This window comes from Lissotriton helveticus, chromosome 2_2 (genome assembly GCF_964261635.1).
Source record: "Lissotriton helveticus chromosome 2_2, aLisHel1.1, whole genome shotgun sequence".
Taxonomy (NCBI): Eukaryota; Metazoa; Chordata; class Amphibia; order Caudata; family Salamandridae; genus Lissotriton; species Lissotriton helveticus.
Window position 1 is genome coordinate 132,060,414 of NC_136060.1, and position 24,172 is coordinate 132,084,585.

The window sequence follows — 24,172 nt, forward strand, 5'->3', positions numbered from 1 at the left end:
GCACTAAAAGCCTGAGGTGAGCCCGGACTCCCCGCTGTGAGCCTCTGCGCAGGAGTTGGGTCCTGAATCGGGGGGGACTGACACTGAAGAGCCGGTCACCTGTCATTTTCTGGAGCAGTTATTTGGCACACTGTGGGAGGACTTAGCTGCCCTCCGACAAGATGTTGCTATGGACAATAAGAATGTCAGGTTTGAGCTTACTGAATTGAGTGACCAGGTAGATCCCCTGGAGAGAGCTGGGGACCAGAGAGCGGAAGAACTCCATTACCATGCTCGAGAACTGTTAGAACTGAGGGACCGGAATGAAGAGTTACACCTCCGCCTGGAAGACCTAGAGAACAGGTCTAGAAACAATACTATCTGTATAAAAGGTGTGCCTCTTCAGTGGATGCAAGGAAGCTCCAGGAGTTCATGGTGCGGATCTTCCGACATGTTGCCTAGCACTGAGAGACCGGGTCGGCCGCGTCGGCCGCAAGATATACTCACCTGCCTCCACTCCTATAGACAGAAGGAGATGATCATGGTGGCGACTCAGGACATGGCAGTCATATCCTTCGTGGGGCTGCAGGTCGGCATCTACCAAGATCTTTCACCACTTACCCTCCTGCGACGTAAAGCCATGACGCCAGCCACAGTTTTTTGCCTGAGAAGGGGGTTCGGTACAGGTGGGGCCACCCCTTTCAGCTGATCTTCATTTGGAACCAGGAGATGCATGCAGTGAGATCCCTAGACGAGGCACAGTCAGTGCTGGGATTTGAACTGGCTACTTATGGGAAGCAGATTAATTCGCAATGTAGGTCACCTGCGCACAAACGCGAAAAACCATGGCGGCGACGTCAGACTGGGAAAGATGCCCGGATAAAGCCTTCGGACCCCGAAAGCCAAAAGGAAAGGGAGGCTCTCCTCTGACAACTACAAAACAGGGATGAAGGAGCGGACTACCCAGCAGGGGCCTGCCCCCTCCTTACACACATGCCTTTGCCTTCCAGTATGGCTACGATTATGTTTACCATAATGAGTCTCAATGTGCATAGTCTCAATGCTCCAACAAAGCAGCGTGCACTCCTTACCCTTCTCAGGGGCTTTAAGTGTATCATTTGTTTGTTACAAGACATGCAACTGCTCCGTGCTGACTGGAAACGTCTTCAGTCGTGGTGGTTAATCGCCAGTACTTCTCCTCCATGCCAGGGAGGAGGCCAGGGGTGGCATTCTGGTTGCAACACATTTCCCGGGGAAGTGTCTTGGGATGCAAGCAGAGGTGCGTGGCAGATTGCTTGTCCTGTGGGTGGAGGTTAGGAACCAAACATACTCTTGCTTCTATATACGTCCCTAATGAACTGCAGGAAACTTTCCTCAAGACTACACTAAGCAGCGTATTAGTCACCGGATGAAGATATTTGAATTGGGGGGATTTTAATATAATTGGTGACTCATTTTTCATTTTCATTTCATTTCATTAGGTCTTTATTTCGAATAAAAAAATTCATAAAAGACAATACAATATGCACCATTCACTATATAAAATCTACTGACATTTTCCTGGTAAAAATAGGAACAGTACAACAGTACATGAGTTAATTACGCTAATGTCCACATTAATCTAAAAACATAATAAAAAGATACATCTGGGTAGAACAATTAATGCAAGGGTGTATTCAGTCTCTTAGTTCGAATCAGCCAGGCCCAGCCCAAGAATTTAGCAACACAAACCACAACTGTTTCTGATCTGAATACTTGTAGTTTTGTGAGTGCATCTCGGTGTCCGTTACAATTCAGGGATGCACATATGGGTTTTAGCCATTTGCTTCTAGGCGATCGATAAACAGGACAACTGAAGAAAAGATGGGCTACACTTTCCTCCTGGTCAGGACACCAGAAGCATTTGTTACCTGTCTTCGAGTCCCACTTTGCAGTAAAGGAGTTGACAGGCAAGGTGCCAGTACGGAACTGATGGTATAGTTTACGGTCTGGCACCTTCGAGATCAAGTCCCAATACTGCTCAAGGGAAGGAATAACCTTGTGCCTTAGAAATAAGCCAGTTAAATTTACATCCAGGGATTGAGTTACTAAAATCGATTTTTTTCCAGGCCCAAAAAAGCTCCTTAAACTCAGGCTTAGATGGAAAGGTCGACCCCCCTGGATTGGACCATAGCTCTGGAAGGCCCATCATACACAGGATGTTTTTGACTTCCCGAAGCCATGGTATTTTGTGTGCGCCACACATCGATTTGACCTCATCTAATTCGCGGGAAAAAAGACTAAGCTCTGGAGTGGTCCAAAGACGACGCCAGAGTGCCACTACGCGATACTGTGCCATCTCGTTGATAGGTCTACAACCAAGATCTAGTAGCAAAGGTTTTGTGGGTGCAGACTGCGGGAGACCTACCAGATTCCTTAGGAACCTGTTCTGTGCAACGGCCAAGCATGAAAGATCCTTATGGCCCCAAACATCAGCTCCATATAGGGTTGCAGCAACAACCTTGGCGTCATAGATCTTAAGGGCTGGTGTGATGCGCTTAGTTAGGGAGTTCCTTTGCTCATGGACCAGACATCCGGCCAGCCGGTTAAATTTAAGTTTAGATGTCTCCAGTTGGGGGTTCCAATTTAGTTGGTGATCAAGAGTCACACCTAAATAAGTCATGACCTTGACCTGCTCAATTAGAACACCATTTAGAGTGACTGAGCAATTAGGGGGGGTTTTCTTGCTAAAAACCATAAATTTGGTTTTCTCAACATTTATTATCAAGTCATTAGTTTTACAAAACTCTGAGAATCTGTTCAGGGCTACCTGAAGCCCGCCTCTTGTTTTTGAAAGGAGAAGGGTATCGTCCGCGAAAATTAACATGGGATATTTAAAACCGCCCAGGGTAGGTGCATCAGACTGTGTATTATTGAAATATTGGACCACCTGATTGATAAACAGAAGGAACAGTGTGGGGGCCAAGACACAGCCCTGGCGCACCCCACGTTGAACAGGGAAACTTCTGGTCACCTGCCCCTGGCTCCCCCACCTCACCTGAGCAAAATTATCCTCATGTAAGCGCTGGACTAAGCTTAATAGCTCTAACGGAAGACCCATTAAACTAAGAGCCTCCCAAAGTTTCTCCCTTGGGACTAGATCAAACGCCGATTTAAGGTCGACAAACGCGGCATATAAAACACCGCCACCCAAGAGAACTACCTTCCAATAAAGTAATGAAAAACGGAAGACCTGATCTATAGTGCTGGTACCAAACCTAAACCCTGCCTGCATAGGGGAGAGTATATTGTTTGATTCGATCCAACCCTGAATTCTTACTAACACCATTCTAGAGACTATTTTCTGGATCGAGTCGATCAAACTGATGGGCCGGTAATTATTTGGGATGGAGCGGTCACCTTTTTTGTGTACTGGCAGGATTTCCGCCCCTTTCCATGATTTGGGAATCTCCGCCCCAGCAGCAATGTTGTTAGCCAGTAGCGTGATGTAGGGTACCCAAAGGTCAAGGTTGAGCTTAAAAAGGTCTGCTGGGATAGCATCTAGGCCGGGAGCTTTACCAGACTGTACAGACTCAAGGGCATGCACAGTGTCAGATTCCGAGAATGTAAGTCTGTCTCCTATTTGTGGTAGGGTATACAGTGGAGCAATTACGGTATTTTGATCCAATACAACGTTTGGATCTTTAAATTGTGCCGAAAAGAATTCCACCCAGGACTGGGCCGAGACGTGATTCTCGGGAGTTTGAGCAACCGAGTCCCTGCCCTGCCTGACAATTAGCCAAAACTCATTTAGGTTGGAGGATTGGCAGGCTCTAAGGAGATCGAGCCAGTAAGAATCATCCCAATCCCGCTTGGCTGCCCAGAGAGTATGCTTGTAGCACTTCCTAGCTGCCCTAATATCGTCCGTATTCCGGGTCTTAACAGCAGCTATTAGGTTGCTGTGAGCGTCTCTACAGCTCTTGGTGTACCATTTTTTGTACACCTTTATATTAACAGACTTTGAGGGTTTGGTGAGAAGGTTTTTAAGGCCCAAAAAACACTCCTCGTGGAGATTAGTGATTGTAGGATCAGCGTCACCAAAAGGTGGTAATGGTGGCATCCTACTCCACACATTCAAAACCTGCTCCTTAATCTTAGGGATAAGCGCTGGGTCGTCTAAAACCCTGGACCATTTTACTCGCCGTCTGTTGTCGCACAGGACTACATCAGACGTTAAGCAGTTGGTTCCCATGACTGGAACACCCAAACCGGGGACTAAGATCTCCAGGGAAAGGGGGTTATGGTCGCTCTCTGGTCGGGGCTCTACCACCATATCTCTCACAATAGACCATGATTCGATATTAATCAATATATAGTCGATACGGCTTGAGCTCAGACCATTATCGAAGGTGTTAGACCCTAAGCTGTCAGAGCGTGTGCGCCCGTTAACGGCCCGCAGGCCCCATTCCAGACAAAGACCCAACCAATGTAGGGCTGCCTCAGTACCCCTGACTCCCTTGGTGATGGTTAGCGGGGGAATATTCCAGGCGGTATCCTCCTCAGATCCCACATCCTCCGCCAAAGTCAGTATGGGCTCAAAAGATGTGTTCATGTCACCCGCTACTATGACAGTCTGATCGACTTTGAAGTTCTGAAGAAATTGGTCAAGGTCGTTCAGGACAGATTGTTTCCTCCCACCCTGGAGGCCACGAGCATAGATATCAATTAGGAGGAGATCCTTAGTGTTGGCCATACTCAGCGTGATACATAAGAGGTCAACACTCTCTACCAAGATTTCCTTAACATGAAAGCCCAGATTGTTTTTTATCCAAATGGTAAGGCCACCAGAGGCCCTGCCCTTGGAACTCCGGATAGCGGGTTTGGTAAAGTTGAGATAACCCAATCTAAATAGGGGGACTGTTGACCATGTTTCCTGGAAAACAACGATGTCATAGGAGTCAATAAAGTTGACCCAATCGTCGTTGTCCAGGCGTCCCCGTAACCCTGCAATATTCCAGGAGGCCACTCTTAGTAGATTATCTGTGCCGATGGCGGGGGGTATCTGTGCCAGGCCTATTTCCCCTGTCCCAGTCTTAACTAAGATAGTACTAGGGTCTGTGAATGTACCTGTATGTTCAGGAGGGGTTAAGCCGTTAGAAGGTGATGTTAAAATAGTAGGTGGGATGGTCCCCCATGAGTGAGGAGGGTCCATAGTTGGAAATGAATCGCCTGGGCCCCCAAGTCAGTCTACCTCCTCCAAACAACCAAACATATTGGAGGTGGGTGCCCCTTGCCACCAATTATGCTGGCTGTATCCATCAGTCCTGTTTATTGTCCGTCTGGGATTCTGGACAATTGACCATAAACCTTCCCTCCCGTGTTGGTGTCTTGGAGGGTAAAAAAAGGTAAGGGGTCTAACAACTATTGTGGGATTGACTTCGTACGATGGCCATGCACATAAGTGCTGTGCTGTGTGGGGGTCAGCAAAAGATACCACGATACAGTCGCCTGCCAGGGACTTATGTGTGGGGCCTATCCAAGGCACTCTTCGTACCATTAGTACACTGCTTCTTTGGTGGGCAGGAAGCTGTTTGTTAGAATTAAGCCAATGAATGACTTTATTTTTCAAGGAATGATGATTCTCCTGGGAGTGCTGGTCCAACTCAGGAACGCTGGCTAGTATGATAACATAAGGCCCAGCCTCCGGTGGAAGGTCGATAAACCCTCCACGAAAATTGGGACGACTGGTCGGCCGCTGAGAGTTATTCACAAAGTCTTGCCTTATTGCGTGTTGTGGGACGGCTCGTGGGTTGGGATTCTGCCTATGGGCTGGATTAAGCAAAGGACGGGAGTTCGGTGCAGCAAAACTAGGGGTTGATGCAGTGTGGTTTGCAACAATAGTGCGTGGCTTCGGTATAGGTTTGGGTATTGGTAGGGGCACAGGAATATCTTGAGGTGTTTGTGAAGGTTCTGATGCCTTTGTCTGGGTGGTTGGTTCGGTTTCATGTGGAAGCTTAGCTTCCATTTCCTTTAGACTCAGGCTAGCCAGGGTGACTATGGTCCTGTCCATTTCCAACAAATTATTCTCTTTACGAGAGAGCCTTAATTCCAAGGGGGTAAGTAGTTGTTTTAACGTGCCCCAAACTAATTTAAGGAATTCTTCATCACCCCCTCTGTCGTTCTCAGATCCGCTCAACCGACCCGCCAAATGATTTACTCTGTTCAACCCTGGGGAGGCAACCAAAATGTTGTCATCTACAGGGGTGATTAAGTCAAGAGCGGCTGCCCCACCCAGAATGCTGGGATTAGTTTTAATACTATCATCCTTTATCCCAAGAGATCCTAGAGCCCTTCTACTGTTGAAAAACTGTGATCTGGCAATTTTTGCTTTTTTCCGTGCATGTATGGACCTAGCGATGCATTTCTTTTTATAAATTGCGGCTTTCCTGACCCTGCTTGAACTCGTAGGTGGATTAGTTTTAGAAGGATAGGAGGTACCTGACATGCAAATTAGTGGGACAGAATCCTTATTTGGTTCCAATGGAGTGGGTGGGTGAATGGGGGGAGATATTGGGAAAGTAGTGGAAGGTGTTGGATGGATGGCTGCCGTTGTTAACAATGGCCGAGGACCTACTGTATGCTCGGGGGTGCGGGCAGAAGCAATATTCCCCAGAGAGGATTTTCTAGTACTGGCTAGTTGCTCAGATAACCTTCGTGCAGCCTCGAGATCCAAGGAGACCCTGTGCTGCATTTTACTGATTTCCTCATCAATTGCCTGATTGGTTTTGATTAGGAAATCATCCAGTGTTCGGTTAGAGTTACTTGCAGCCATAAAGGTTTTACTCCGACTACCCCGTGAGCACATTATACAGGATATATAAATAACAATAAATACAAAGACAATAAAACTGTATAATGTACCGGCCAGAGGGGGTGGCCCAGCCCAGCCCTCTTAGTCCTCGAACGGCCTCAAACGGCCCAGTCTTTGCCCAGTCTTCGCCCGGGCTGCGTCCCGCGCTGCGGGATTCGGAGATTGTAATATAGGGGGCGTGGTGGGCGGGCCAGCAGGGAGAGCGGACCGGATGCTATCCGTCGGTCTTGCAGGGACTTCTGGGTAATGAAGTCCCCGCACGCTCGCAGCCCCGCTGTGGCCTCACACCCGGTGCCGCCTTACCGCCACAAACAAACGATGCTCTGCTGTCAAGATGTCCGTCGCCCAAGGCGAAGCGGCACCCGCGGAGCGGGTGCGGCGAGGAGTGGGATGGTGCGCTGATGCGCTTGGTGAAGTGCTGCTGTGCCTCACAGGATAGAGCCAGGAAATGTCACAGGTAAAAGTAAGTATCCCACTAGTTGGAGGTTGGAAGCACCTTTTAGAGAGTCTCGGAGGGGCGGGGGGCGGGCCAGCAGGGAGAGCGGACCGGATGCTATCCGTCGGTCTTGCAGGGACTTCTGGGTAATGAAGTCCCCGCACGCTCGCAGCCCCGCTGTGGCCTCACACCCGGTGCCGCCTTACCGCCACAAACAAACGATGCTCTGCTGTCAAGATGTCCGTCGCCCAAGGCGAAGCTGCGGCGAGGAGTGGGATGGTGCGCTGATGCGCTTGGTGAAGTGCTGCTGTGCCTCACAGGATAGAGCCAGGAAACGCCACAGGTAAAAGTAAGTATCCCACTAGTTGGAGGTTGGAAGCACCTTTTAGAGAGTCTCGGAGGGGCGGGCCAGCAGGGAGAGCGGACCGGATGCTATCCGTCGGTCTTGCAGGGACTTCTGGGTAATGAAGTCCCCGCACGCTCGCAGCCCCGCTGTGGCCTCACACCCGGTGCCGCCTTACCGCCACAAACAAACGATGCTCTGCTGTCAAGATGTCCGTCGCCCAAGGCGAAGCGGCACCCGCGGAGCGGGTGCGGCGAGGAGTGGGATGGTGCGCTGATGCGCTTGGTGAAGTGCTGCTGTGCCTCACAGGATAGAGCCAGGAAACGCCACAGGTAAAAGTAAGTATCCCACTAGTTGGAGGTTGGAAGCACCTTTTAGAGAGTCTCGGAGGGGCGGGGGGCGGGCCAGCAGGGAGAGCGGACCGGATGCTATCCGTCGGTCTTGCAGGGACTTCTGGGTAATGAAGTCCCCGCACGCTCGCAGCCCCGCTGTGGCCTCACACCCGGTGCCGCCTTACCACCACAAACAAACGATGCTCTGCTGTCAAGATGTCCGTCGGCCAAGGCGAAGCGGCACCCGCGGAGCGGGTGCGGCGAGGAGTGGGATGGTGCGCTGATGCGCTTGGTGAAGTGCTGCTGTGCCTCACAGGATAGAGCCAGGAAACGCCACAGGTAAAAGTAAGTATCCCACTAGTTGGAGGTTGGAAGCACCTTTTAGAGAGTCTCGGAGGGGCGGGGGGCGGGCCAGCAGGGAGAGCGGACCGGATGCTATCCGTCGGTCTTGCAGGGACTTCTGGGTAATGAAGTCCCCGCACGCTCGCAGCCCCGCTGTGGCCTCACACCCGGTGCCGCCTTACCGCCACAAACAAACGATGCTCTGCTGTCAAGATGTCCGTCGCCCAAGGCGAAGCGGCACCCGCGGAGCGGGTGCGGCGAGGAGTGGGATGGTGCGCTGATGCGCTTGGTGAAGTGCTGCTGTGCCTCACAGGATAGAGCCAGGAAACGCCACAGGTAAAAGTAAGTATCCCAAATGACTCCCAAATGGATAGGTCAGTGCAGAGGATGGGCGAATGGGGAGCACTTTCTGACTCCATGCAGGAGTGGTTGTCCGAGGTGGGGCTGGTAGACGTATGTTGCCGGTGCAACCCCAACACCAGAGAGTAGACATTCTTCTCTACAGCACACAAGATGGATGACCAAATAGGCCTTTTCTTGAACTCTCCTCGCATCACGCTAGCGACCCCGGAGGCCCGCGTTGAGGCGGGCGCACTATCAGACCATTCCCCTATGACCCTTACCCTGCACTGACCTGGGGGACAAAACCGCCAACGGATATGGCAGTTGAGCCACAAATTAATCATGTATGAATCTAGCTTAAAGGAGGTTCAGACAGCTATTCGAGCCTTCCTGGACTCCAATGATGAGGGTGTTAAGCCCCTCTCGCTGCTGTGGGATACTTTAAAAGCGGTGATTTGGGGACATTTTATTCCAATAGCTACCTGGCTGAACAGAGACCGGAAGGATAAACAGGAGCAATTGGAGGGAAAAATTAAAGAACTAGAAGGGGTACACCAGCGTTTGGGCTCCCTCCAGACTAGATGCCAACTTACAGCATCTCAGAAACAGTTGAAGGCACTAGATCTAGATCGTGCAAAGTACTTGGTCCTGCGCACTAAACAATGGTACTATGAAGGGGGTAACAAGGCTGGTGAGCTTCTGGCACATCAGCTTCGGACCCAGGGTGCCCTCCACCATGTACTGGAGATCGAGTGGCTCAGGGGACGAAACTGCTAACTGATTAACTCATTGCTGGTGAATTTGAATGATTGTACTCCGCTCTGTATTCCGCGGAATCCCTTACGACGAAGCTGCGGCGGAATACATGGTGCAGGCCCCATTGGCCTTCCTGTCAGACCTGGAGGCGTCCAAATTGGATATGGACATTCGACCTGACGAGGTGCTCCGAGCTATCCAAAAGTTCCCTGTGGGCAAGGCACCCAGGGAGGCCAGTCTCTACTCTGACTTAAAAAAAATATTTTCCCCCGTTCTCACCCCACCACTCACATGCCTCTTTAATTCATTCAGCGAATCTGGCAGCCTTGCTCCCTCTATGCGCATGGCTGCCATTGTGGTTATACCAAAGCCGGGCAGGGATCCAGCATGTTGTGCTTCGTACCGACCCATATCACTGTTGAATGTCGAACAAAAAATCTTCATTAGTGTACTAGCCTCTCGCCTGGCGCCTAACATGCAGGGTCTTCTCATCGACCCTGACCAATCTGGATTTATTCCGGAGAGGGGCTGCAGCGATGGTATCAAACGGCTTTGTCACCTACTTGACAAGATCCAACGCATTCAAACACCTGCCCTGATTTTGTTGGTTGATGCTGAAAAAGCCTTTGACCGGGTGTGCTGGCCCTATCTACACCTGGCCCTTACTTGGTTTGGACCGGGAGAGAGAATCCAGCACTGGGTGAGTGTAACTATACCGCGCCTGAAGCTAAGGTACGGGTGAACGGCATCTTGTCCCGCCCCTTTGAGATCTTGCGGGGTTCTCGTCAGGGATGCCCAATATCTACCCTGTTATTTGCACTCTATATGGAGCCATTCAGGGAACACATTCGCCACCATGTCCTGATCACAGGGATCTGCATGGGAGACAGGGAGCATAAGATATCGCTCTACACCGACAATCTACACCGACGATGTGGCGCTCATCTTGACCTAGCCGTTTGCTTCATTGCCTTCCCTCCTGCGTGAGATGGAGGACTTTGGCCTGGTATAGGGCTTAAAGCTCAACCTACAGAAAACGCAAGCTTTCAGCCTGACTATCCCTAGGGATGAGCAGATACTATTGGCAAACATGTGCCCCGTCGCCTGGGCGAATAATGGAGAGACATACCAGGGCATACAGATTTTCCCCACGACCGAACGTACATCACAAGAGAACTACTCCACTCTTCTTGCCTCTTGACCTGGAAAAGACATACGCTATCAGGGCTAGGCAGTTTAGCAGCAGTTAAAATGCCCTTACTCCCTTGCATATTATACGTTTTGCAAACTCTGCCGCTCCAGACCCCCCCCCCACTAGTCCTAGCGAAGTTGCAACACCTCATGGTTGGCTTAAAATGGGGGGGGGGGGGAGAAATCCCGTAAGGTCTGCACTCAGACATACCTAAAGCTGAAGGATGGAAGCCTGGGAATCCCAAACCTAGACAGACACTACCAGGCGGCTCAATTGCGCTATATGATCGGATGGTGCAGGCTTGCCTCTGCAAAACAATGGTGATTTATTGATCGATCTGTCGTAGGAATCTATATTTGGAAAGTACCCTGGCTACCTAAAACTTTTACTAGGGCCATAATGGGAGTGTGGGATAGGGTACAAGAGTCTCGCCACCTCTCCACACGCACATCACCCTTGACTCCTTTTATAGGCCATCCAGAGTTCCCACCCGCAATGGAGGGCCATAGCTATATTAGGTGCCAAGAAGCTAACTGTAAAAGAATTGGAGACCTCTTTAATGCCGAAGGGGTGATGGATTTTGCCCAACTCCACTCTGATTATGGCATCCTCAATGAGGCTTATTGACAATACATTTCCTGAGGCACTGGGTCTTGCTACCCCACTTTTGCCTGCACGCTGTCTGCCCACTGACAAATTTTGAAACGTGATTTATCACCCACCAAACGGACAAACAATGCTCTCAGATATATACTCCTTCCACCTCACACCCTCACAACACAACAAATCCCCGGCACAGCGTAAATGGGAATCCGAATGTGCGTGCAAATTCTCCCTTAAGGAGTGGCAGGACATTATACACATGGCCAGAGCTTCTTCTTGTAGCACTGCTGAAAAGGAAATGACACTTAAAATAGCTCCCTACTGGAACTATACCTCAGCTAGGGTGGCCCACTGGAAAACATGGGGGGGGGTTGCTGCACACAGGAGGGCCCCCTTACTCATGTGTTGTGGCAATATCCAAATATTCAGCAACTCTGGGTGACAGTATTGTCCAACATCGAAAACACCTATGACACAACTTACCTAGGTTTCCTAGGTACATATTATTGGGGCTGCCAAATGCACTGACCTATCCTCTCAGTACTTGCTGAGGGACAGCTATCACTCCGATCCTAGGGGGCTGTCAAGCAGGTCCTGCTCTCCCTATGGGGTACTGAGAGTGTGCTGTCTAGATTGGATTGGCTGCACAAATTGTGGGAAGTGGTGGGGATGGGAAAGTTGATGGCGGGTATTACACGTACGCTGTCGCGCTTTAATAAGACATGGGGCTCCACTATAGAATTCCTAGCAACCGAATTTAATTAACTAACTTGTCCAAGGTATCTGACGGTTCTTCGCCTCACAGGGCCAGTCCAAGTATCTGCGTGATAAGCCCGTCAATGATATGCATGGCGTGTATGTATGACATATTCTATCTTCTGGAGAGAATATTTCACTAAACTTGTCTCTAATTTCCTTATAACTTCTCTATCTACTCATACTGCTTGTTTCTCTCTACTTCTTTTGAAATGTTTTGTTACCCCCACCGGCTGTTGGATGTAGGAGGTCGCTATTGTTCTTTACCTTTAAATCAATAAAAAGATGTAAACTATAAAAATCTAATGGCCTGTCAGCCACAAAGCTGACAAATCATAGAGATGGGCATTCGAGCCTACTAAGGGCAGGGCAAGTGTGACTAGATTTCCATACTTGCCTTGAAGCAATCTCTTCAGTGTTTGCGGGTTGGCCACCACCAGGGGAGCGGAAGCCATTTTCCGAGAAAAGACTCTTGGGCACCCAGAGAGCTATAGGCACAATTCATTAAAAGATGACTCTCTCTCTACATGATCACGAGATAAAGACGTTTTTTAAGCTTTTCCTCAGATTGCTAGATGAAAATAATGTCACATCAAAACTTGAAAAGAAGACATCAGGGAGCATTAAAGCAACTGCAATATTTTTATTGGAAAAACAGGTTTTCATTTACTTACTCTTTTTTCAACTCTCCCAGTTCTAAGCGAGTTGACAGCAACTGACTTTCCAGCTTCTGCAACTCTTGCTCATGGTTGTTAGCCAGCTCTCTTATTTTTCTGTCTTTTCCTAATGATTCCTGCAATGCAACAAATGTAGATCAGTCGATCGTCTTTGCCCGTCAATAAAACTAGTGGGTCTAGGTAGTCCAAAAGGTCCCCTGGCACTTGTTCAAGTGTTCTACAAAGGAATCCTGGACTAAGATCACCATAGCTTGAAAAAGGCCAGTTGGCAGTGCTCTGGAATATATAGTCGAGAATTTTGCGGCACAATTATATCGTAGTCAAATTATTGAGGGACGAAATATCAAAAGGTAAGTGCATATAGGCAAGTATAGATTTACTAATCTTAAGTGCACATCTATTTATCTAGACGGTATCTATATATTGTTATGGTACACAGATGTGGAGTTAGGTATAGAAAAACTATACATGCTTACCTTTCAATATTTTGCCCCGATAGTAGTGTCTCACCATATTCTTTATTAGATATTCAGGATCCACACCCTCAATGACAAAATGTGTATTTTTAATGATCTTAAACATGGCTATGTCTTGCCTTCAATTATATTTGTCTTGTTTTAGTATATTTCCACAAAATCCTTGAGGCAGCAGGGAGTTTACCGTTGAAAGTAAGAGAGTAGAATATCACTGTTCTTCTGTAGCTGATGATATAGATGTATAGGTCGTACACCAATTGCTCAGGCCTAAATAGATCAAACTCAAATAATGAGTTTTAGTAAGCAGAAAATGAATTACAATTGGCATTTAAACTAGAGTAAAGCTCCATGAACATCTAGGGATTGTGTTTTAGGGTTGGCTGCCCTGAAACTCTCACTTAGAGGATTTTTCTGCCAAGGCTCTCGTGGCAATGGCTGTCTTTGTTCACTTTAACAATTTAATGGAGGCATTTCTTTTAGACCTTTGATTAAAAGGTTTGCACAAAAGATTATATTGCTAAATATATCGGCCCTTGCTAATAGACTTTAAAAATATAGAAGACAAAGTGGTTAAGAAAGGACTAGTTAATACATTAGACAGTAGCGGCTGGCTTTAGAGCAGAGTGGTCAGGAGGGGTTGGGAGCAGGGGTGGGGCGGAGGGGGGCAGAGAAAGAAGGTAAAATAAGAACTTGCCTGCAGTCCGCCATATCACTAGTCTTCTTCTCCTCTTGTGGCTCCACTGCAGGCGGAGATTCCCAGTCTCCCCTGCTGTCAATCCTGAAGCTGCTCTCGGACTAAGTGCTAAAGATTTGCGCTCCCATTGAGACTGGAAGCCTCCGCCTGCTATTTCCAACCCGGCAACGAAGCTCAGGTTGTAGACAGCTCAGTGCGCATGTGGATTTGGCCGTCCTAAAACAGCCAGCCAAGCCCACATGCTCACTGAGAGCAGTGCTGCCCATCACTCCCTCTCCTGACTGCCCCCGCGATGGCCCTGCCCCCAGGACGCAGAAGTTGAAAAATAAAACGTTAATAAACATGTTTTATTCTAGTTTTATTTTTCAACTGTTGAAGCTACTGGCAGGGAAGCGACACTCCTCCGCCATAGCTAAGGAGCTGCCGCTGGCCTTAGGTAGTGCATGAATAAGCACTTCACGTGGAGAAAGGGCGGCACTCCATTAAAAAAGAAGTTATATTCCTAGTGAAGCTGACAGGAGAAAGAGAGGATTCTACCATAGCATTGTGCTGCAAAGAGATAATGGACTCTGAGAGCAAATGGGCCAAGCTAACCAAAATGAAAATCAAGTATTAACTTGTGAAATATGATTTGGATTCCATGTTAGAAGACTGGACGGCAGGCAGAGAAGGATTTTATATTTCAAAACATATGTTCGAATACATTTTTGGATCTCTGTTTTTAGAAATGGTTTAGAGTTCATTTGCACATCTCTATACATTTTAAACTTCAGGTAGGAATTACTAAATGTAGGCTTAATGTTTCTTTTCCAACCACAAGACACACGCTTTTCCCAGATAAAGGAAGGACAGATTTCATGTCGTCACACCTCTGCCTTGGAAAATGGAATGACAAAGTTGGAACGATGTGGCTGTGTGTATGACTTTTTACAGATAATTTAATACACCTTTCATCAACCTGCCCTGAGTGAGTTTACATTACCTCAAAGATTATTTCTTAAACCAGTTTTAAAGCAAAACAATTTGAGATTTATCAATTAAGCTTTCCTGTTTCTTTTTGTATTAAACACGATTCTGTAGATTTGGCTATTGGGCCATTTTTACTTCTTAATGAAGTGATAACACTTTATAACCTATGTAATTTCATGAAGAATATTGAGACTGTGAATTACTGTTATTTCTAATTTCTGTGGTTTGAGGATCAGATCACCAGAGATTTATTTCTATAAAAACAAGTGTGCATTTTATGAAATTAGTTTAACAAATCACACAATAGCAATATTGGTCAAATATGAGTAGAATATATCTTAGAAATGTGTACAATAACTAGCCAATAACTCAAGACTGTAAAGCTACAAAAAGTTTTTAACTAAGCAGCACTTAGACTATGCCCTAGCAGCCACATACATATACATCATTGACATTTATAGAAGACCCCTAATTACTCCTTGGCTCTACGACTGTAGGCCATATTGTGTTTGGTTGGCTCCTAATCCTGGTCATTACTGTGAAAAATTGTGAAATGGCAATGTTCAGATCATATCACTTGCAAGGATAACCAAAGATGACTGCAGGATCAGCAAAACTAAAAATTACAACAATGTTCAAGCATTACATTACTGGAACAAATTGTATGTTCATAGGTTTCTAAGCTACCGTCACAAACTGGTTGATTTCTTAAGTAAACAACCACACCATCCACAAAGAGCAATTTTGCAGTGCATTCCTGCTCTCCACGTTTTTGGCAAGGTGAATCCCCCTTAGATAAATCATGCCTCTAGAGAGATGGGGTTCAGGTATTGCTTCTCCTAGGTCAAGGACAAGAACCACTTAAAGGAAATGTGCAGAGGTTCTACAATTCTAAACCTCTGAAAAGTATGTTTATTAAATAGCTCTGTCCATTGCTGAGACATCATAATCGTGAAGCACTGAATCTGAATAATATTAAACTACTTAATGCTTACTTTAAGTAGACTTGTATCAGGAGACATCATGCTGGATGGTGTAGCAAAACAGGAGCCAAGAAGTGGCAGGAAACGGTTTTTAAGTATTTCCACTCCAGCATATTGACCACCTACAGAAATAAGGAAATACACATGTATGAATAGATATCCTTGATTGGATGTTACAAACAGAAAACGCTTAATCTGGGTATATTTTTCTAAACCTAGGCTCATTAACATTACAAACAGGCTTGAAAAACTAGAAGGTAAGTATGCACAGGAGAAATGTTGTTATTTATTCAGATTTGAAATAATGCTACAGAAGATCAAGTGCAATTATTATTACATTTTGCAGGTGAAAATCTAAGTGGGATTGTGGCTGATGGGATAAGAGATTTTCCACCCACCTTAGGAAGCTGTAAAGATAAGTCCCAGAACATATTATGCATTTAGATTATCTCCTTTAGGTTCTTTACCAGATGTCAAGACAGCAAACAACAATAGGTCTTTTTAAAGAACATGATGAAATTGAGCATGCGACACATGACCCAGTGCTTCCACGAAAATAACCCCATCTGATATTATTCTACATTTTTCTTTGTGCAGCTCAGCCAACAAGAAGTCTTTATTTTACCTAGAACAAATTAAAGTAGAACAACAGGTGGCAATGATATAAAGATGTTACTTTGAAAACGTATTATGCTTGAAGGAGAAGCAATTGGCCGATGATTTTGAGTCCCATGTTCCTCTAGGAGCACTTACTTTGCTGTAGTGCATGAGCCTGGTCAAAAGATGAATACAAAAATGAACATTAAAAATAAACCTGGTCAGCATACCAAAAAAAACTGAAGCCTTAGAGCAGGGGCGATATGCATTGTTCTAACCCTCAGTAGTAAACAATATATATATATATATATATATATATATATTATCCACAACTTGGCTCAGTTCTGGTGACCCCTGGCGCTCTCCCACCGGTGCGTTTTCCTCAGCAGAGCCCTGCTGATTCTACATCAAAACACTCCCTTCACAGGAAATTGAAAACGCACTCGAGAATATTTCTTTTCACAGATGATTTATTGCACCATCGCTCTCAGCAGAAACCAACGCGTTTCACCGCCCACAGACGGCTTGATCACGGTCAATCCTCCTTCCCTCTCATCCACCTATAAGGTGCTCATGTGCAAAGTCATGTGATTAAAGTTTTTCTTTTTCTCTATAGGGGAATTCTGGGTGATGTAGTTTTTTTTCCTTTTTTGATTGCATTAACCAAACAAATTTATAAACTGCATATATTGTCGCGTCATTCTATTCATTTGCAGAACGCACATGCATTGTTTGAGTATCCCTCGCCCTCCAGTGGGCAGGCCTTTCCTCAATCAGACCATTTTATGCCCTCCAGTGGGCTTAAGCCAAGTTCCATCCATGTAATGCATGTCTCATCCATTTAGAAAAACTTACCAACAGTTACAAACTCCCATTCCTAACCCATTCCCCTACATCCTCTAGGTCAGTTCACAATGTTACCTATCCATTAGGTAATTATTTTACATATATGCAAATATACAAATGAAGTCTCCCCTCATGATAATGCAAAGACACAGATTCCTATTTACAAGATTACTCAAAGGTGCACATAAAGCTCTTCGCTCTGGTTAAGACCTTCCGGATGCAGAGTTCTGAAGTTAAGTATTTGTCGAGATTCCCTACATCTCAATTTGTGTTCTCTGTCCCCACCTCTCACATGAGGAACAATAGTTTCTAGTGCATAGAATTTAAGAAGCTTCCAGTCACCGTTATGCACAGCTTCCATATGCTTCGCAACGGCGTTTGCTCTGTCTTTATTCGCTGTTGCCCTTATGTGCTCCAGAATTCGCAGCTTCAGCTCCTTCTTTGTGCTGCCAATATATTTTAGTGCACATGGGCACTCGATCACGTACACCACGAATTCTGTCTTACAATTGATTAATTGTTTGATCACCCAAGTTCTCTTGTTTGGTAAGAGCACTTCTTTCTTGTTTACAGCGATTTGGCACGCCTTGCATTGTTGACATTTTTGGAATCCTTTTGTTTTTAACCATTGAATTCCCTTTTTCTTAATTTCAGGGTTTTGATGGTGACTATGCACTAGCTTATCCTTCAGACTAGTCGCTCTCCTGTATGTTATTTCCGGATGACTTCCCACAATTTTTCCTACAGTCTCATCCAGATGCAATATTCTCCAATTTCTCCTCAGGATACTCACGATTTGTTTCGATTCCCTTGAGTGGTCCATGATGAGTCTCACTTTCTGGTTTTCAGGTTGCTTTGGTTTCACCTGCAGAGTATCCTCCCTTTTGGTCTCATTTGCTTTTGCCCAGCATTTTTTGATGACACCTTTCTTGTAACCCCGTCTCGCGAATCTTCTCGCCATCTCTCCGCTGTTTGTGGTCCATTCCTTTTCCTCCGAGCAGATCCGGCGGAGTCTCAAAAATTCCCCGTAGGGGATATTATTTTTTACTGAGGCTTGGTGAAAGCTATCCGCATGTAGGGTTGCGTTTGTTGAGGTTTCTTTCCGGTACAGTGTGGTTTCTACTTTGTTATCATGAATGTAGATTTTGGTGTCCAAGAAAGTTACTTCCTCCTGGCTGATTGCATAAGTGAATCTTAAGTTGGTATCCGTGGAATTCAGTATTTGGAAGTAGATCTCAAATTCCTCTGCTGTTCCGTCCCATACTATCAACAGGTCATCGATGTATCTTAGCCATTTCGCTATCTTTGATACATGATGATCGTTGTCCGGATGCCAGGCCACCTGTTGTTCCCTCCATCCCATTGTTAGACACGCAAACGCTGGGCTGAAAGAAAACCCCATCGCACACCCCTTAACTTGCTGGTACACTTCTTCCCCAAAAAGAAAAATATTTTGAGTGAGACAAAGCTCAATCATGTCCAAAAGCATCTGGTTGTGGCTATTGAATTGTATATTTCTTTCTTGGAGAAAGAAAGCACATGCCCTTATTCCAATGCTGTGCTCAATGTTGGAATACAGGGCGACCACATCCATTGTTATCAACATGTAGGTGGGTTGCCATGATAAGTCTTGTAGATTTTTCAAGAGGTCCCCAGTGTCTCTTACATATGAGCTTAGATTCAGAACGAATGGCATAAGGAAATGGTCGATGTAATTCGCCACCGGTTCCATTAGTGAGCCTTTTGCCGAAACAATCGGCCTCCCTGGTGGTTTTAGTGGGTTCTTGTGAACTTTAGGAAGGAAGTAAATGGTCGCTGTGACCGGGTGTTTCGTTGTTAGAAATTTACTTTCATCCACGTCGATCAGATTTTCCCTAGACCAATCCATTATTTTTTTATCCAAATTTGATTTGAAGATTAGAGTGGGGTTTTGCTCCAGTTTCCTGTAATATTGTTTATTTCTCAATTGGGAATGGGCTTCGATGATATAGTCTTTTGTATCTAAGATAACAATATTTCCACCCTTATCGGCCATTTTTATTGTAATTTTTTGATCCTCCATGAGGTTTTTTAGGGCAGCCCTTTCTTCCATTTTTAGATTGTCTTGAAAACTCTTGCCTTTGATTTTATAGATGTCCTGGATCACCGCCTCCTGAAAGAGGTCAATCTTGTTGCCTTGCGGTAATTGCGGATAGAATTTGGACCGCGGTTTCTTTCCACTGAGGCCGGCTCCTTTTTGAGGGCAAACAACTTCTTCAGGAATTTCATCACTACTATCCATGTTGTCCAGATTTACAAGTGTCATCAGCGCTGGCAAATTGCTTGTTGTCAGACCTTGCGCTTCCGTGTTTATTCCCGGTTGCTTTTCCTTTTTCTTTTTTACATAGTTCGACATTTCTTGATTTTCCTCAAAGATCATCGCCAGTTTAATTTTCCTGATATATTTATATATATCTATGCGTGTCTGTGCCATATCCATTGTTTCGGTGGGACAGAAGTTAATGCCATGTTTGAGCAATGTTTCTTCATTTTGATTTAGGGGACGAGATGATAAGTTCATGATCACAAGGTCATCTGTCGCATTTTGTTCCTGCCAGTTTATTTCAAGGTTTTTTGGCGCATACTCCTGGTTTTTGTCCCGAAGTGGCTCCTCCGAGGAAATCGGGACAAAAACCAGGAGTATGCGCCAAAAAACCTTGAAATAAACTGGCAGGAACAAAATGCGACAGATGACCTTGTGATCATGAACTTATCATCTCGTCCCCTAAATCAAAATGAAGAAACATTGCTCAAACATGGCATTAACTTCTGTCCCACCGAAAAAATGGATATGGCACAGACACGCATAGATATATATAAATATATCAGGAAAATTAAACTGGCGAAGATCTTTGAGGAAAATCAAGAAATGTCGAACTATGTAAAAAAGAAAAAGGAAAAGCAACCGGGAATAAACACGGAAGCGCAAGGTCTGACAACAAGCAATTTGCCAGCGCTGATGACACTTGTAAATCTGGACAACATGGATAGTAGTGATGAAATTCCTGAAGAAGTTGTTTGCCCTCAAAAAGGAGCCGGCCTCAGTGGAAAGAAACCGCGGTCCAAATTCTATCCGCAATTACCGCAAGGCAACAAGATTGACCTCTTTCAGGAGGCGGTGATCCAGGACATCTATAAAATCAAAGGCAAGAGTTTTCAAGACAATCTAAAAATGGAAGAAAGGGCTGCCCTAAAAAACCTCATGGAGGATCAAAAAATTACAATAAAAATGGCCGATAAGGGTGGAAATATTGTTATCTTAGATACAAAAGACTATATCATCGAAGCCCATTCCCAATTGAGAAATAAACAATATTACAGGAAACTGGAGCAAAACCCCACTCTAATCTTCAAATCAAATTTGGATAAAAAAATAATGGATTGGTCTAGGGAAAATCTGATCGACGTGGATGAAAGTAAATTTCTAACAACGAAACACCCGGTCACAGCGACCATTTACTTCCTTCCTAAAGTTCACAAGAACCCACTAAAACCACCAGGGAGGCTGATTGTTTCGGCAAAAGGCTCACTAATGGAACCGGTGGCGAATTACATCGACCATTTCCTTATGCCATTCGTTCTGAATCTAAGCTCATATGTAAGAGACACTGGGGACCTCTTGAAAAATCTACAAGACTTATCATGGCAACCCACCTACATGTTGATAACAATGGATGTGGTCGCCCTGTATTCCAACATTGAGCACAGCATTGGAATAAGGGCATGTGCTTTCTTTCTCCAAGAAAGAAATATACAATTCAATAGCCACAACCAGATGCTTTTGGACATGATTGAGCTTTGTCTCACTCAAAATATTTTTCTTTTTGGGGAAGAAGTGTACCAGCAAGTTAAGGGGTGTGCGATGGGGTTTTCTTTCAGCCCAGCGTTTGCGTGTCTAACAATGGGATGGTGGGAACAACAGGTGGCCTGGCATCCGAACAACGATCATCATGTATCAAAGATAGCGAAATGGCTAAGATACATCGATGACCTGTTGATAGTATGGGACGGAACAGCAGAGGAATTTGAGATCTACTTCCAAATACTGAATTCCACGGATACCAACTTAAGATTCACTTATGCAATCAGCCAGGAGGAAGTAACTTTCTTGGACACCAAAATCTACATTCATGATAACAAAGTAGAAACCACACTGTACCGGAAAGAAACCTCAACAAACGCAACCCTACATGCGGATAGCTTTCACCAAGCCTCAGTAAAAAATAATATCCCCTACGGGGAATTTTTGAGACTCCGCCGGATCTGCTCGGAGGAAAAGGAATGGACCACAAACAGCGGAGAGATGGCGAGAAGATTCGCGAGACGGGGTTACAAGAAAGGTGTCATCAAAAAATGCTGGGCAAAAGCAAATGAGACCAAAAGGGAGGATACTCTGCAGGTGAAACCAAAGCAACCTGAAAACCAGAAAGTGAGACTCATCATGGACCACTCAAGGGAATCGAAACAAATCGTGAGTATCCTGAGGAGAAATTGGAGAATATTGCATCTGGATGAGACTGTAGGAAAAATTGTGGGAAGTCATCCGGAAATAACATACAGGAGAGCGACTAGTCTGAAGGATAAGCTAGTGCATAGTCACCATCAAAACCCTGAAATTAAGAAAAAGGGAATTCAATGGTTAAAAACAAAAGGATTCCAAAAATTTCAACAATGCAAGGCGTGCCAAATCGCTGTAAACAAGAAAGAAGTGCTCTTACCAAACAAGAGAACTTGGGTGATCAAACAATTAATCAATTGTAAGACAGAATTCGTGGTGTACGTGATCGAGTGCCCATGTGCACTAAAATATATTGGCAGCACAAAGAAGGAGCTGAAGCTGCGAATTCTGGAGCACATAAGGGCAACAGCGAATAAAGACAGAGCAAACGCCGTTGCGAAGCATATGGAAGCTGTGCATAACGGTGACTGGAAGCTTCTTAAATTCTATGCACTAGAAACTATTGTTCCTCATGTGAGAGGTGGGGACAGAGAACACAAATTGAGATGTAGGGAATCTCGACAAATACTTAACTTCAGAACTCTGCATCCGGAAGGTCTTAACCAGAGCGAAGAGCTTTATGTGCACCTTTGAGTAATCTTGTAAATAGGAATCTGTGTCTTTGCATTATCATGAGGGGAGACTTCATTTGTATATTTGCATATATGTAAAATAATTACCTAATGGATAGGTAACATTGTGAACTGACCTAGAGGATGTAGGGGAATGGGTTAGGAATGGGAGTTTGTAACTGTTGGTAAGTTTTTCTAAATGGATGAGACATGCATTACATGGATGGAACTTGGCTTAAGCCCACTGGAGGGCATAAAATGGTCTGATTGAGGAAAGGCCTGCCCACTGGAGGGCGAGGGATACTCAAACAATGCATGTGCGTTCTGCAAATGAATAGAATGACGCGACAATATATGCAGTTTATAAATTTGTTTGGTTAATGCAATCAAAAAAGGAAAAAAAACTACATCACCCAGAATTCCCCTATAGAGAAAAAGAAAAACTTTAATCACATGACTTTGCACATGAGCACCTTATAGGTGGATGAGAGGGAAGGAGGATTGACCGTGATCAAGCCGTCTGTGGGCGGTGAAACGCGTTGGTTTCTGCTGAGAGCGATGGTGCAATAAATCATCTGTGAAAAGAAATATTCTCGAGTGCGTTTTCAATTTCCTGTGAAGGGAGTGTTTTGATATATATATATATATATATATATATATATATATATATATATATATATATATGTGTGAACAAGACGGTTCATCCGTCGAAACGCGTCGAACTTTGCACTTGGGATAAATAAAACTTGTTCCTGAATGAGACCCCACGGTGTCAGCGCCTGTTTATCATCGGGTAAACACAGGAGTGGAAAATATATATATATATATATATATATATTTTATTTTTTTTTGCCCATTCAGGGCTTAATTATACTCGATTGGAAAAATACAATTGTTCCCAATATTCCCCCCAAAAAAGTAATGTGAACCATTCGACAGGGCCGATGATTGGATCATCATGGGCTCTGCGAATGAACAGCACTGGGAAAAATAGGCGTGCACAAAGATGTCTGACAATACAATCTACATGTATATACACACATTTGTTGGATTTAATGAATGAATTATCAACACTATATGAATTATGTGCATGAAATTGTCATATATCGTGATAACAAATGAGATAGTAATGATTGTGAACCCACTATAAGATGGCCGCCATAAGTAATGCAGAAATTACAAGTTTTGTGCCGTTTTTTATGTTTATCGTTTTAGAACACGTGACAGGTTGTCATTATGAATTTTATTTAAATCACAAACAAACAAAGTGCAGGTTTACACTGAGGAAGGCGGCAACGCCGAAACGCGTTTGTGACCTTTTATAACTGCAAGAAGTTTCTGTTATTAAATAACTGGGCGAAACCACGCTATATTGGCTCTGAGTGCTCTTTACTTGAAGACGAGTCCCAAGGATCGTGGGACCTGGCGTTGACAATATATATATATATATATATATATATATATATATATATATATATATTACTATTTAGAATTGCAATATGTGGCTTTCCCTGCCCCCAAACACACATTAATACAAACCTGTGCCTGTAACTCCATGAATAACCAACAATTTAAGACTAAGACTTTTCTCCAAATCATTGGCCAACGAACGATACACACAATGGGAGAAATTACAAGAGTAGATTTTCATGAGTGAAAGTATTGTATGTGTGCTGTACTTTCACTCCCTGGATGATTTTTATTGTGTCTATCCTCTTGTCATATCTACTTCTAGTGCAAGGATGGCTAAAGTCTATAAACCAGAATACTTCAAAATTCAGTGGTTACAAATGTTGCTCTGCAAATGTGATTTCAACCAAAAGGTTCATTATTGGAGTAATGATCAATGGTGTGCTCCTTCTTCAAGGATTATACTTTAGGACTTACTTC

General features: G+C 44.9%; 1 protein-coding gene across 1 annotated transcript in view; it reads right to left on the reverse strand.

Annotated features, from left to right (window-relative positions):
- The window catches only part of SPATA18 (spermatogenesis associated 18), a 151,221-nt gene that overhangs the window by 97,737 nt on the left and 29,312 nt on the right, over positions 1-24,172 (reverse strand). Inside the window, exons 3-4 of the mRNA XM_078678199.1 lie at positions 15,743-15,852; positions 12,606-12,724 (exon numbers count right to left, since the gene is read on the reverse strand). Coding sequence (XP_078534325.1) covers positions 12,606-12,724; positions 15,743-15,852 — 229 coding nt within the window. The remainder of the gene's footprint in view (positions 1-12,605; positions 12,725-15,742; positions 15,853-24,172) is intronic.